Raw genomic sequence first — 15,907 nt, forward strand, 5'->3', positions numbered from 1 at the left:
GAGAAAACACTGACGCACGTGTACATCATGACTGTGGGTCAGACCCAGGAGCCACCCAGGAGCCACCCAGGCCCTGGCGGACCCGGAGCCCTGGTCACAGATCTGGGGTTGTCCCGTGTTGAGGGAGAACAGGAGACCTCCGGAGAACCCCGATCACTTTCTAATTAAACACGACTGTCCGGGTTTTGAGCCGAGGCGGAGCGGAGCAAAGGGAAGGAAGAGAAGAAAAGTGGTTTGTTCCAGCTGCGCAGAACGCTGAGCTGGGAAGACTGCCCAGAACAGTTAATGCCCAGACCCTCTCAGCCTTGCAAATCGCTGCCCGCCTGGGGGGTGAAGAGCCATTTATGCCAGGTAAAGGCAGGCGATTTCATTAACTCCACTCCTGGTGTCTCATCTCCAAGGGCACGGGTGGTTAAATGTGAGCGGGATTGGTAAAGGGCCAGCCTGGTTGGCAGGACTTTCTGGGGTGGGTACATGCCCCTGGTCTACGAGGTCCCCGGGCTGAGTGTCTCTGCAGAGCCGAAGAAGGGAAGAGGTGATTGGGGGTGGAGGAGAGACAGACTTGAGACAGAGACTGAGTCCCAGTAGAAACACTGCAGGCCGGTGTTGAGGTACATGTGAACACGTCTCAAACATCACCAGCAGCCATGGAGTCCTCCAGGTGCGGGGCAGGAGTGGCACAAGCCCTCAACAAGGACGGCTTGGAGTCACTTCTCACGGGACCTCTCTCATCCCCCCCCACCTTGTCCCCCTGGTGCTCTTCTTGTTCCTCTGATGTCCAGCCTTTTAAAGCCAGAATAAAGCTGGGCTCCTACCTCAGGCTTCAGGCCCCTGGTCCCTTCCACTTCCTCCTGTCGGATGGCCGTCTTTCAGTCCCTCCAACCCTCCCCAGGACTCTGGCACTTGCCGTGCCTGTGCCTGGCTACCCTTGCCCCAGCCCTTTCCAGATTTACTTCCTCGGGGGGGCCGTCCCCGCCATCCCACCCAAAGCAGCCCACAACCTGCCCCCACCGACGTTGCATGTTTAGGACTCTTCAGAGCACTTGGTGTGAAAACATCCACGCGTATGTTTATTGTCAGTCTCCCTGCCCCTTCACACACGAGCACGTGGGCCTTTCTCTGTCCGATTCACCCTTCCCTTCCAAGCTGGATCGGTGTCTGCACAGAGGACGCGCTCCGTAACCGAGCCGTAGGGTCCAGGAGATGCTCTACGGAAAGGCAAGTGATCCGGGGAACCAGCCAACGGTAAGCCCACGACCTCAGCGCTGGGCTCTAAACAGCTTCCCTACCAGTCTCTGAAGACCTTGTAGCCCCGCAGCCACGGGCTCCTATGAGCTAAGCCAGCCTTAGAGGAGGTCAAGGCCTTCCTTCCTCACCAGTCCAGGCCACCCAGTCAGGTGTCCAGGGCAGTGGTCAGAGGCTTGGTCCTCCTCCTGCTGGCTTCCCCTCTAGGTGTCAGGCTTGCCCTGGCACGGGGGCGGCCTTCCCGGGGAAACGCCTGGCGGGGCTGGGGGATGGGGAGGGGGGCCGGACTTGGAATCACGGCTCCGATTCAAGAAAGGAAATCATCCGAGCTTTTAAAAAATTAAATGGAGTCAGTAATTTGATTTCAGAGAGAAGCTGAAAACCTCGTAATGGCAGGAGCAGCTCAATTCCGTGGTGAAAAGGAAAAGCCTTAAATGGGGCTATTAAGCTTTTGCCTGGGATGGATCTGCCCAGAGAAGGAGGAGGGAGGGAGGGCGGGCAGGGGGAGAAGTCGTCCTCGAGGCAGAGACCGTTCATCAGCCAAGACAGCCCTGATTATTTATTTATTTATTTATTTATTTATTTATTTATTTATTATTTCTTTCTTTCACGTTCCGGGCGTTGCCGAAGGCCTCTTCTTCTTGGCTGCGTTTCAAATCCCTCTTCCAGTGATGGGCCGGCCTGGGGGTGGGGGTAGGGTTGCTACCCTTCCAGGGAAGCACTGGGTACCACTCTAGCTCAGGCCACAGCTGGGCTTCTGGGCCAGGGAGCCCGGGAACCCTGGCATCCCTGGGGGTCAACAGGGGTCACCGGAGCTGTCCAAGCCAGCAGGGTACCAGCTGCTGCCATGGGAACCAGAGGAAGGGAGCGGTGAGTCATGAAAACAAAGCAGTAACACTCAGGGGGTTCTTCAGAGACCTGGGGTCATGGTCCCCTGGGGCCCAGGGGAGACGGCTTCTCACATCATAGGATCTTATCACCACCTACCTTCTCAGAAGGATGTCTGAACTATGGCTGAAGGCTTTCCATGCTCTCCTGGAATAAGCAAACATCCCCTCTGCCTGGGCCTGGGAGCCCAACTGTTCAGCTTCTCTGATTTGCCAGGACGGCAGCAGTAATGACCTCAAGAATGACTCACTTGGGCTTCCCTGGTGACGCAGTGGTTGAGAATCTGCCTGCCGATGCAGGGGATACGGGTTCGTGCCCCGGTCTGGGAAGATCCCACATGCCGCGGAGCACCTGGGCCCGTGAGCCATGGCCGCTGAGCCTGCGCGTCCCGGAGAGGCCACAACAGTGAGAGGCCCGCGTATCGCAAAAAAAAAAAAAAGAATGGCTCACTGGTTCTGAGCTAGAGGCCTGTGTCCATCTTCCTGCTTGCCGCTAAATAAACCCATTGGGAAGAACTATTATCACCCCCTATTTGACTGATTGGGAAACTGAGGCACAGAGAGGTTAATGCCTTGCCCAAGGTCACACAGATAAAGAGTGAAAGGACTGGGCCTTGAACCATGGCAGCCTGGCTGCAGAGCCTGCAAACTTTCCCCTCCCCCATGCCTCACACATCTAACAGCGAAAGGGCAAGCACAAAAACGCTGGGGCCTGCACTCGTGGGCAGTCCAAGCGGGTGGGAGGCATGCCCCGATGCTTCCTACCACGCTGTTTCACACTTGGCATCCCCTGGGGTGCTTCCAGGACTCACCCCAGCAAGGGGGTCTCTCAGAAGCCCCTCCACGATGTTCTGAAGCTCAGGAGGCCTGTACCTTTCAGGGCTGGTTGCCAATGTGGGCTCTGCTGGCTCCTGCTGGGGGCTACCCTGGCCAGCAGTGAAAGGGTCTCTAGGCTTGGCCAGGCTGGGTGAGGAAATGTCCGTGGGAGCCCGCAGGCTCTGAGGTTGCTGGACGTGTGTGTGGCCCCACTCTCAGCCTGCTTCACTGGCCAGCTACAGGCTGACTTAAGGCCTCAGGCTCTACGTGACTTTCCCACAGATGAGGCAGTGGGCTTCTCGGAGGCGGAGGCCGGATGGCTCTTGGGAAGAGCTGTCAGGTGGCTGCACTCTGCTGGCAGCTGCTCAGCAGTAAGAATTGTCAGGGCCCTGCTGGGCCCTCCTTGTGCCTCCCCTTGCGCTCTGGTCCTGAGGCCCTCAGACGGGCACTGGGGCCTGGCTGCTGCCACCACACCTTGGAAGTATTCACCATTGGGGCAGTGCTGTGGCATCCATCCCCAGAAGGAGGGTGAGTCCACTCCAGGTCCTGACTTGGTTCTGGGAATGAGAGGTCCGGGTGCCCTCTGGCCCCTCCCTGGGTGGCCCCCCAGCTTCCATTCTGGAGGATGTTTCCTGGGGCTCTCCAGGCGAGCGGCAGGAACACAACACCTCTTCAGCCAGGCTGGTCATCAAGGGCTCTGCCAATGGCTGGACCTCCTTGCTGGCCTGCCAGGGTCCCCGCATGGGCTAGTAGGCAGCCACGTGCCCCTGTGACAACCTTCCAGCAGGAGGGGACTTCCTGGTAGCTAGGCGGGGCTCTGCTCAGGCCTAGACTGCCAGTTAGGGTAACAGATGGCCTGAGACTATTGGGACCCCCAGAGAGGCAGCTGGAAATGAGACATCTGAGGACAAAGGCATGGTCCAGGCCCAGGGGCCAGAGGACTGGACAACTACTATGGACGCTGAGGACAGTACAGCTGAAAGCAGGGGGTCCAGGTCACCCCACTTTCCCTGGGGGAGCTGATCCTCTGGGAAACGGAAAAAGGAAGCCAGTAGATGTCCACCTTCTTTCCACAGGTTTGGCTGGTGCAGGAAAGGTCCAAGCCCCTTCTTCAGCGAGAGAACAGTGGAGAGAGGAAAAGCATCAGAAATAAAAGGATGTGGTTTCGGCCACCCTGAGGATGGCAGCCCGGGGAGAGGCCTGTGGCAGCTGCGACCTCAGGCTGGCTCTCCAGGCCCGGCTCCTGGGCCCCAGCTCCTTTGAAGCGTGCCTCGGTTTCCCTCCTGTCTGTGTGCACCGCCGCGGGCCCTCCCCTCCACCTCCTTGTGCCGGGTCCCAAGGCCCTGCGTGGCTGTGAGCCCGGCAGGACAGCTGGGCTGTGCTCAGGTGGGAGCTCTCGGGGAGCCCCGCTTTCTCTGGGGAACGGTCGGAACTTGAAGAGGAGGAGACATGGCCGGAGGTCTGAGTGGGACTCCCTTTGGCAGAGCGGTGGTGAAAGAGAGAGGCCTCGCGCCTGGCTGGGTCCACTGACGCCTCGTGGGGACGCGCCCTTCAAGGGAAACCATGGGTGGAAGTCAGGGCGAGGGACTTCCATTGGCCAGTGCACGGGAAGTCTAGTGAGCGAAACTCTGAGAAAACGCTTCCCGGAGGCCTCCAAACGCAGCTGGTCCTGCAGTTTGGAACTGGGAAAAGGCAGCAGATGGTATTCCTCCTGGAGGGGCTCCTGCTGGGGAGTGGTCCTTGGCGTGGCAGTTGAGGCAGACAACTCCCTTCCTAAACCTCCCAGAAAGGAAGCAGAGGTCAGTCCTCCTCCTAAGGGAGCAGAATCCTCCCAGCACCCTGCTGGAGGGGCCACATGGGTCCCCTTTTTACAGACGGGGAAATAGAGGCTTTAGAGGTCAAGTTCAAGCACCGGATTAGGAACTGTCCTCCTTGGCTGAATTTCACAGACTTTTGACCTGGAGTCTTTTTTGAGATCATGCAGGCATCAAAATCTATTTCTTTTCTTTTTTTTTTAATTTTTATTTTATTTATTTATTTGGTTGCGCCGGGTCTTAGTCGCGGCATGTGAACTCTTAGTTGCGGCATGCATGTGGGATCTAGTTCCCCGACCAGGGATGGAACCCGGGCCCCCTGCACTGGGAGCATAGAGTCCCAACCACTGCACCATCAGGGAAGTCCCTATTTCTGAAACTGAATTACAGAATTTCAGGTTTTCTCTAAAGAGCACCTGTCCCTGACTCTCTGCCTCTGCTTGATGCCACCAGCCATTGTCGTCTCTGAGCCATTCCCTATTCTGAGGCCAAATCCATCAGCCCAGCCCCAGGAACCGCACAGACCCAGACTCTGCCTCGACCCCGTTGACATCCTGGGCAAGATCATTCTTTGTTGTGTCGGGGAGAGGGCTCCTGTGCACTGTAGGATGTTTAGGAGGATCCCTGGCCTCTACCCACCACATGCTAGTAGCGTCCCCCTGCGTTGTGACAATCAAAAATGCCTCCAGACATTGCTAAATGTTCCCCCGGGAGGCAAAAATGCACCCCCAGTTGCAAATTCTGGCTCACGGGTCAAATATAGCCCTTAGACATGTTTGGTTTGGCCTGCAGGGGCTTTTAAATATTTTAAAATTAACTGACAAAATTTTATAATTTTCCGGCTTCTCCTGGGAAGTCAGAAGATTTGGCCACACTGGCCTGCCTCCCTACAAGGCAGGAATCGGCTCCACTTAAATGAGACTACTCTCTTGAAAAGGGTCTGGTGGGACTTCCCTGGTGGTGGCACAATGGTTAAGAATCCGCCTGCCAATGCAGGGGACACGGGTTTGAGCCCTGGTCCGGGAAGACCCCACACGCTGCGGAGCAACTAAGCCCGTGTGCCACAACTACTGAGACTGGGCTCTAGGGCCCACGAGCCACAACTACTGAGCCCGTGTGCCACAACTACTGAAGCCTGGGTGACTAGAGCCCGTGCTCCACAACAAGAGAAGCCACCGCAATGAGAAGCCCGCGTACCGCAAGGAAGAGTAGCCCCCACTCGCCGCAACTAGAGAAAGTCGTGCACAGCAACAAAGACACAATGCAGACAAAAGCTAAAAAAAAGAAAAAGAAAACAAAACTGGTGGCTGCCAGTTCACCACTGGAGTCCCCACCACTCCCCACTGGCTCCTACACTGAGCTTTGGCATCCTACCCTTGGGCCATGGGTTTTCTAACCCTCATTCCTTTACACTCCCTGCCTGACCCCTAGAGGCATTTTTGCCAGTAACCCCTGCTTTACAATGTAAAACAGCGGTAGCTAAACCACCCTCTTGGCTTCTCTTCTCAGGCTGGGCACTCCATTGCCTCCACTGCTCTTGACACCTCCAACCTTACATAATTAGGATTTCTCCCACAGGTTCTAATGACTTTTTGGCAGAGAGGAAGGAGATTTTTAAAAATCTGTAACCACCAAGTGCTTAGGCAATCCCGGTGCCCTAATATTCCAACATATTCGCCACATATTATCCCAGAGAAATGTTCTTTGTCTAAAACATTTTTTAAAAAATGCCTGGTGAAAATTCAATCCAACAAGCATGTATTAAGTGCTTACAAAGGGCAAGGCAGTATGATAAGGCCCATGAGTAAAATGCTGAATAGGGCACGGCCCCTGATGGCAAGGGGTTCATAGCCCACAGGGAGAGCCAAGAGCACGTACCACTAACAATGAGAGGAGAAGCTGCAGGGGAGGTGCAGGGAAGGTGTGCTGGAAACCAGGGAAGGGAGAGGTTAATTCTGGCTGCTGATATGAAGTTAATAAAACGAGGAAGAGAACATTCTTTCCCCGTGTAAATCTTTCCAGAGAGGCCAAAGCGCCTTTCTAAAATGTTCTATTGCTGTCGCCGCAGCTATTTTTGTATTTTAGGTACTAGGTCCCTATCAAGAACCTACGCTCTCTCAAAGCCCAGGACAAAGGTCACCTTCTCCTTGGCGTCTTCCTCAAGCCCGCCTGCCCTTGTTACAACTCTCTGGACATTGCTTCTCTCCCCTTCCAGACAGGCCACTAGTTGAAAGCAAGGACCAAATCTGGTGGCCTCTGTTCCCTCCCACGGGGCCTCACGCATGGCAAATGCTTAGTGAATATTTGTTGGATAAAGTTCTGGCCCTCCCTTTCCAAAATCAATGTCATCGCTGCAGGAAACTGTTAAAATAAAAACAGCCGAAATGTGTAAAAACTTTCAGGAAACATTTCCATTTTTAGCAGACTGTTAGAACTCATCCCCGCCCCGCCTTTTCCTTTGTTTCTAATTCTGAATTTGGGGCTGGATGGTAGGCAGTCCCCCTTTTAATCTTTAAATATAGTTCTGAATATAATTACATTTTTATGCAGCACCGAAACATCATATCCTGGTAACGGGGCATTCTTGCACTATTAACATCTGAGTTAAATCTCCTTTGCGTCTGTCTTCTATTGAGGACAGTTAGGAAGTCAAAGATGAAAGTGATCGACATCATTTGTGAATTATGTGTATTTCCTTATGCTGTATTTCAATGGGTTCTGCTCCTAGTGATTTTGTGAATACCAGGTTGTCTGGTAGCTGTGCTTTCACCAAAAACGCCTTTCAAGACTTGAATCCCAGCATCCAGGCACGGAGGACACACACCACGTTTAGAGGAGGGTTTGTCTTGGTTAAGAAATAAGTGGTAAAGCAGCTATACCCCCCCCCCAAAAAAAAAGAAATAAGTGGCCTCAAATAGTGCTCCTTGCCAAGGAGCCCACTCCGTGCCGTAGGTCGACAGACCCCGACCTTTTAGGCACCAGGGACCGGTTTCGCGGAAGACGATTTTTCCACGGAAGGTGGGGGGATTGTTCAGGTGGTAATGCAAGCTATGAGGAAATGCAGATGAAGCTTTGCTCGCTCGCCTGCCGTCCACCTCCTGCTGTGTGGCCTAGTTACTAACAGGCCGTGGCCCGGGGGTTGGGGATCCCTGCGGTAGGTGACCCGTGGAACTGGAGCCCACGCCAGATCGCTGGACAATCGAAACAGAAGTGGCTCATCTTGTGCCAAGAACTCTGCTGAGCTCCTAACTCCATCATCTCCAGTCCTCACAACAGGTAGCGGTATTCCCACTTAAAAAAATATATTTATTTATCTATTTGGTTGCACCGGGTCTTAGTTGCGGCAGGCGGGCTCCTTAGTTGCGGCATGCATGTGGGATCTAGTTCCCTGACCAGGGATTGAACCCGGGCCCCCTGCAGGGAGCTCTTAGTCTTATCCGCTGCGCCACCAGGGAAGTCCTGGGCTATTTCCATTTTGCAGATGTAAGAAACTGAGGCTCAACAAGGTGAAGGGAGTCGACCAGGCCCTGCAGCTAGCTAGAAAGTTGATGTGCCCCCCGCCCCCTCCCCGGCACTTTGACTCCACCTGGCTCCCGCAGCCCTCCTACTCCCCAGCCAGTTCCAACCAGTGTGCCTGACACCATCGTTTCCCCGGGTTGGGTGTGGGACCTGTCAGGCCGGGGAAGACGAAGCCCCGTCATGGGAGAAAGAACCACAGGCAGAGCCAGCAGGCACACCCTCACCGTGACTCTCACCCACACAGTGGAAGGAGCTCTCCACCGTCCAGAGGATGGGGGCGGCCGCCTCAGCAAACCCCAGGCTCAGGACCACCCTATAGAAAGCCTGCGTCCCCAGAGCTCCTTGGGCCTCCTGGCATTGCTGTGGGGCAACGAGGAGTTAGTCGCGTGTGGCAGGGTGCATCCTGTGTCCTGTGGCTGCCCTCCCATGGGGCCACCCTGGCAAGAGTGCCAGGCTTCTGGGCTATAAGTGGCAAAGGTCCATTTTCTGCTGGCTCCACAGCTCTGCTGTCACGTCTCTGACTCCACATGGCATCAGTGGCCCAAGGAGAAGGGGTCTTCGGAAGGGGCAGGACAGCCAATGCCACCACCAAGACCCTGACCTGGACCTGGAGCGCTCCAGCCGCCAGGACGCCGACCAACGCAAAGTCCCTGTTTTTGGTCACTGTGAAGGTAAGGAACTGGTGGACTCGGGAATTTTAGGCTCAGGCTTTCCTCCAAGTAGGAACCTCTTTTGACCAGATCCAGTCTCTGCTTTGGGATGTGAACGAGACCTCCATCTCTGGCTGGGATGACACTGGAATGGGGAAGGACACGTGACACAAAAAAATACACACTCTGCAGGCACGTGGACGAAAGGGTGGTGACAAGACCTCAGCCAGGGGCCACGCCTGTGGCCGGCACTTTCGGGATTGGTGACATGAGATTTCTCGGTGTTTGGTATCACTGCCTGGGCTGGAACGTGACTGCACTGATGCGGAAGAGAAGGAAAGGCCATCCCCAAACACCTGGGGATCCCACCGTTTGCAAAGACCCGTGAGGAAACAGATGCTAAGAGCGGGGCTGCCCGTGGAAGCTGCAGAAATGTCTCTGCCAAGACTGTCTTCAGCTCGGTGACCTAGCCTGGTGCCCCTTCCATTACCAAAGCTGCTCTTAAGAAATAAAGCTTGTATCAGTTGTTTACACTTTAGCAAGAATTTCGTTGTGTCAGCCCTCTCACAGGGGCATTTAAAGCCAGCTCTGCAGTGGCTAAATGAAAGCATCTGTCTCCACGTAAAAGGATTTCAAGCATCATGAATAAGGAAAGGGATGTTTGGGGGCTTGGTGAGGCCGTCCCCAATGCTCTAAACTCCCCAGAGTCCCATTATGAAATCTCGTCCATGATAAAATTCTATACAAATGTCAAGTCTTAGTCATCTCAGACCTACCCACTCAGGATGAAGCCTTTGATGTACCTAACTTTGCATACAGAGTTCCTTAGAATTTAAATTCCCCAGAGGTAGGAAATGGTCTTCCAGATTCCGGGCCTCTCTGTATCACACCCCAAGCTGAACGAAATTGTTATCACATACAGGGTCTAGATCAAGGGTCCCAACCTCTGTCAGAGCATGGAGCCCTCAAGAGCCTGATGAAGACTGCAGACCCTCTCTCATCTTTGTTCTCGGACCCCCTGGAGGCCATCTTGGGACTTCCCAGGAGTTCAAAGAGCCCGGGTTTGGAAAAGTGGATGATTCCACTTTTCATCCACTCTCTACACCCCACCCCTGCTCCACACACACCTGTACCTGCCAGAAACAGCCGAGGTCTCTCTGTTCCAAGCAATTCAGGAACGCATGGCCAAGGTTGGGGCTAAGAAGAGGCGAGGTGGGGTGGGACCACGGACATTAGGTGCCAGAGGAGGGAGGAACAGAAAAGGGACAAGGGAGCGATGTAGCCGGAAAGGATGGGCATTGGGGGCCCTCTTGGGTCTTATCCCGTGGGCCAGTGGCTCCTAAAGACAAGGCATAGCTGCTCCCCACGAGCAGCAGGAGGCCTGTGGGGTGTGCAACACTTGCTGAGGCAGGAGCGCCTCCCCGTGGCCTCCGAAACTGCTCCTTCCAGAAGCAAACTCCCTCCACAGGGCCCCCCTCCCACCTTCGGACCAGCCTGTGGACTGAACCCCCAAGGGTCCCAGAGCTCAGGTCAGGGACTGTTGCTCCAGTGCAACCAGGATATATTATTTAGCCGGGATATTTTTAGCAGGAAAGCGAGCTCGGAGCAAATGTCATGTGAGCTGTCTTCTCTTACACGGCAACTTTGGGCTATTTAAAGAGATGGTAATTACGCTCCTGCCACCATGATCAGGACGACAAGCTGAATGCATGATTGCAGGAGCCGCTCATCTGCCACGCGGAGTGCTTGACACTAATGGAGCCCAATTTTCGAAGCTGCCTGCCTAAATCTGTCCGGTCTCCAGGTGGACATTTGAATTGGCACTGGAGCGCTGGCAGACTGCTCTCCGGGGCCTCCCCGAGGGTGCCACGCCTTGAGGCTCCCCGCCTGGTAGGGGCACTGGGCACGTGCTAGGTGCGCCACGGGGCTGAAAGACCCAATGAGCTGTTACCCCCACTAGCAAGGCCAAAGGGCGACCCACACTCTGCCCAGTCTGAGTCCTGGCCTCGGTTCCCTTTGCAATGCTCCAGAGGGACATTGGCCATTGGGGCCTTGAATAAAGGCGGGTGCCTGGAGGGTGGGAGGGGGACAGAGAGGAGTCCGCGTCCCCTATCCTAGGGGGACTAGCAAGAGGAATTCAGGAGAAGACTTGAGGAAGGGAAAGCTCACTGACTTCAAACATTCAAAGGGCCGTGAAATGGAGAAGGGACCAGCTCCTTCCGGGGGGCTGCGGAGAACGGAGGACCAGCAGAAGGAAAGTTTGGGGAAACAACTGTGCAATATGGGAACAGGTGGTCTTGCAAAGGAAGGAGCTCCCCGTCACTGGAGACTGTGCAGAGAGAATCTTAGCAAGAGGAGGACCTCAGAGGCCTTCAACCCAAAGCCAGGACCCCTCCTCAGATTTCCTCTCAGATGGCCTCTGCCTGCAGGACACCAGGGAACGCTTCCAGCCTCGGCTGCCGAGACGCGAGCCCAGCAGAGCTGGCCTTGTCCACCAACTCTCCAAAGGAGAACAGAAACCAAAACCTCCTGCCTCAGGGTGTCCCCAAGCACCAGGCCTGGCAGAACCTTCCAGAAAGTTGCTCCTGACCCACCTACCTGTCCACTGGTGCTTCCCAGGGGTAGGGGCAGGGAGACCTGCAGAACAAAAAGGAAGCAACCTCTCCTGGCAAAGCAGTAAGCGAAGGTGAGAGTAAACATTTCTGTCTGAGCACGGAAGCGCTGACAATTACCCCAGCAGGAGGCCGGCGAGAGAGCCACATGGCTGGGTTGTTTGCTCATTAAGACAAGAACATCATTTACGTTCTGAGACTCCAGGGTCAACAGGCCCAGGGAAATATCGTTGCCTCAGCTGCCACCCTGGGCCTGGCCAAGGGGGCGGCGAGGGTCCCGGGAGCAGCTGGCAAAAGGCCAAGAGCACAGGCGCACGGCCGGGATGGTCCTCTCCCAGTCCTCCCAACTTGTTTTTCTCCCGAGTTCACCCAGTTCTCCCTCGCCCTGTCTCTTTCCTTTTCAGATCCAAAAAGTAATGGTGGAGGGACGGCTTCCAAGGGCGGACAATTTCACCACTGGCACTGAACTTGGGGTGACCACCCAACCCAGTTTCCTGGGGACTGAGCACCCAACCCAGTTTCCTTTGGGACTTAGTGCCAAAACAGGAAAGGCCCAGGCAAACTGGGATGGTCGGTCACCGTACCGCCTGTGAACCTCGCAGCCACGCCACGGGGGGACCGTTCTCCCAGACGGTCATCTGAGAAATGCACAGAGGAGGGGAAGGTGATGGTGTGGGCTGGGCACCTTTCCTGGAGCTTCTGCTGCAGCCCACACCCTCCACCCTGCCCTTCTCTCAGTTCTTTCTGCTTTCTCCAAACTCCACTTTGCATTTGCTTCAGACCTTGGCAGGGAAGTCTCGGCACAAGGAAGTAGTCACAGACCAGCCGAGGGTCCCTCGGACATCATCTGACCAACACCCCTCGCTATGCAATGTGGGGAGGAATGAGGCCAGAGGGGACTGACTTGCCTTGGTGATGCCCCCACCCAAGACCACTCCCACTCCATACGGAGGGACAGAGAGGGGATCCCTGCAGCAGAAAGAAGCAAAAGGGACCAGGAGGACACCCCAGGCAGCTCAGCCTTCTCAGCTCCCCAGCCCTAATGCTCCTTGGCCCTGAGAGCCCCTCCTGGCAGCAGGCTCACGATGGCCCACGGGGAGCTCCTCGAGCGAGCCTGGCTGTTTCCTTGTCTTTGGAGGTGCTGCCTTCACTTGCGGGGCAAAGGGGCAGGAGTGGGACAGATGCCTGAGGTTTGGTGAGAGGATGGAGAGGATTCGGCATCTGCCTTTGCCACCACAAAAGCTGTCCCATCGTTCCCACTCCTGTCCTCCACTGCAGCCTGGAGGAAGGCAGGGAAGCCCCCCGGAGGCCGAGCTTTGAAGAGGGAGACAGTTCTGCTCCAAGAAGGAAGAGAAGACAGATCAAGAGCAAAGCAAAAACGCACAGCCCTTTAAGGCCCCACGCGGAGGCTATATTTAGGGCCGCAGGACTTCGGGCAGCCTTCCCTGGGAGCAATCGCTAATCATTGCATTGAGTTTACGGGTGCCCCTGGGCACACTTAACCCAGGGCAATGAATAGTTATTGCGCGGCCTCCCGCTCGGGGCCTGTGGGCACACTTAAGCGAGTGTGCCGGATCGCTGGGAGCGGGCAAGGCTTGGGTACACCCTTGGGCACCCTGCGCTTTCAGCAGGGAGAGGCAGAGTATTAAATATCTATGTGCCCTGTGCCCACAGCTGCATTTAGCCAAGGGCAAGGCCGGTGAAACGGCTTTAATTAAAACTTAATCCAAGTTCAAGGTGCAGACACGGAAGCCGCGGCTGCAGGTCACCAGGAATGAATCAGTCAATTCGATGAGGTTCTCAGGTGGGGGAAGGGGTGGTGGGGAGGGGGGCCTGGGCTGCGGAGTACTTGCTGCCCACCTCTCTGCATCTGTGCTCTGGGACTTGGGGCCACCGCACACGCCCATACCTCGCTTGGTGAAGGATGCTGGGATTTGGGTATCTGGGCTTCAAAGGCAGGTGGTTGGAAATAAAGCAGGCCCCTGGGCCGGGAGTGGGTCCTGCTTTCCTCAGCCACTCAGCCCAATGTCGTGTGACACGGGCAATGCCGTCCCCCTGGCGGCAGCTCCCAGAATTACAGGCCCAGTGCAGAGGGAGGAGTGACCAGCGCCGGAATGTCAAAGGAACGCGCTGGTGGCAATGCTTGGGGATCCTGGGGTCCAACCCTGCGATTCTTAGGAGGACCAGCACCAGGCTTGGTGTGGCCACTTGTGCCACTAAAACGGCAAGTAGGCAGAGGAAGCCTTGCCACTCTGCCCCTTCTCCTTAAGACTGGGAAGCAAAGGAATCTCAGAGAGGTCTGCCCATCGGCCCAAGATGGCAGTGAGCTGGGCTCAGAGTTGGAGGAGCTCTGAGCCATGGTCCAGGGATGCTCCCTGCCAGACACACCTGCTTTAAAATTCAGACCAGATGAGAACACAGCTATAAAGCCTTCCTGGGGCAAAGGCTCCACGTCTCATTCAAATCTGTTCCCTTAGCAACAGCACAGCACCTGGCATATAGTAGGTGCTTAATAAATGCTTGTTGCGTGAATGGTGATTGTCATTAGCAGGCTTTTTGTGCCAAACTCCTCTTTTCATTTCTCCTTTCCTGTTTCCTGATCTTTAAAACGGAGGCCTTATACCTGATTGTAACGGAGGTACTTTTATGACTAAAAGTCTATAATTCCTCGGCACTACCCAGGTCAAGAAGGAGCATGCAAACTGGCAACTTTTTCAATGGGGAGAAAAAGAACACAAGGACATAATATTGCAGCTTTGGTGATAATCCCGTCCTCCCACTGTCCCCAGTGCCAGCGACGATGGGAAGTGGAGAGTATTAGTTCAGAACCTTTAATAGCCCCACTCCCACTCCATCCCATCTCCTCCCAGTTTGCTTAGACAACAGCCCAGTGGACCCGGGCATCCAGCCAGGGCGCACAAATGTCTGCAGAAGAACCATGCCACGCGGCACCTCCAGCTGCCACCTGTGGGCCCGGCCACATCTTGAAGCTCAGGAGCCACGGCCTCTGGAGAGAAGCCCAGCCTGGGAACCCCTACTCCCACCCCCAGGCCTCTGAGCCCATTAGCTGAATGAATGTGGACTGGCAGTGGACACTCTCTTGGTCCAGCCTGGACGTGATCACTGGACACTTCATTATGTAGCAGTCACTCTGCTCCAACCTTTTCACCTCCCCTTTGAAATATTCTGGTTTCCAACCTGTAATTTGCTTTCTAGAAGTAGAACAAAATTCCTGTGTGCAAATGAAAGAGGAAAACACAGTTAATAGGCTACAATTATAGGTCAGTGACTATTCACAGCAAATATGATTAACATCAACCCACTGGAGGCTGGGCAGTTCTCATGGAAGAGGCTAGGAAGTGAGCTGAGGCTGCTGGGGATCAAAACCTGGGTCCAGCTTCTGGAATCCAGCAGTTCAGCCTCCACCAGGGAAGCCCTCAGGGCCAGTGGATTTCAGGAAGGTCCAACCTGTCCAGACAGAACAGGAGCTTGTGCCTGAACATCCCTTGACAGGTGTCAAGCATCTGCTCACAACTTGTCTCCCTCGATCCTCACAAAGATCCCATAGGGTAGGCTTCTTATTCCCATTTTACAGATGAAGCAGTTGAGGCTCAGAGGAGGTAAATAACTAAGCCAAAGGCATGTGGCCACTCTGGGAGTGCCTGGCTCATTCCATCATGTGACGGATGGAGCTTCAAAGATGTCAAACCAGTGGGTCCCACAGGGGATGCTGGGGCTGACCTCATTCAGCCACAGAGGACGAACCCAATTCGAGGCTTTGTGGTGGGGCCTGAGAAGAGTGTGTACTGATGGGGTGGGAGGTGGGGAACGTCAAAGAGGGTGATTGCAGAAAGGAAGAGAAAGAGAAGGAAGAGGATAGTTCCTGAAATTTCTCCCCCGTTATGGACCACAACCCCCTCGGTAGAAATTCTGGGCTAGATTGAGGGAGGAAGACAAAGAAATGAAGGAAAGAGGAAATGGAGGTGAGGAGAAAAAGAGAAGATGAAAACATGAGGGTCCGTGGAGCAGTTCACACCGTCTTGGGGGCCAGGCGGTGGAATAAAGTGACAGGTGTGCCCAGGGAGCTGCAACCCTCCAGCCCCCAGGCCATCGGCCGCCGCCTAAATCAGGGCGGCTCCTTGTCTTCCTGGCCCCCAAAGAAGCATCAGTTCCCCCTCTGACTGGCATGAGCCCACCCCTCCAGCCCCAGGTTTGAAACCTGCTTCCCTGGATGGGGTCCACATTGTATGGGGCCTGCAGCTCATGCAATTTGGGAGAAGGACCTCTTTAAGAAAAAGAATATAAAAATATCTTACTTTTGCAAATTTTACAGAGTCATATGGTCTTGTAGGCATGTAATGGGC

General features: G+C 55.0%; 1 protein-coding gene across 1 annotated transcript; it reads right to left on the reverse strand.

Moving 5' to 3' along the window:
• Window positions 1-1,978: 1,978 nt before the first annotated feature.
• CIROZ (ciliated left-right organizer protein containing ZP-N domains) lies at window positions 1,979-14,749 on the reverse strand. The gene is given in 13 exon segments (XM_007472354.1): window positions 1,979-2,034; window positions 2,805-2,808; window positions 2,945-3,095; window positions 3,337-3,535; window positions 3,538-3,723; window positions 3,726-3,810; window positions 3,923-3,975; window positions 4,268-4,380; window positions 4,608-4,671; window positions 8,506-8,641; window positions 8,883-8,973; window positions 8,975-9,076; window positions 14,588-14,749. Coding segments are annotated over 13 exon segments (1,332 nt in total). The 5' UTR covers window positions 14,680-14,749.
• Window positions 14,750-15,907: the final 1,158 nt, after the last annotated feature.

This window comes from Lipotes vexillifer, unplaced genomic scaffold (assembly GCF_000442215.2).
Source record: "Lipotes vexillifer unplaced genomic scaffold, Lipotes_vexillifer_v1.1 scaffold109, whole genome shotgun sequence".
In the NCBI taxonomy this organism is placed as follows: Eukaryota; Metazoa; Chordata; class Mammalia; order Artiodactyla; family Lipotidae; genus Lipotes; species Lipotes vexillifer.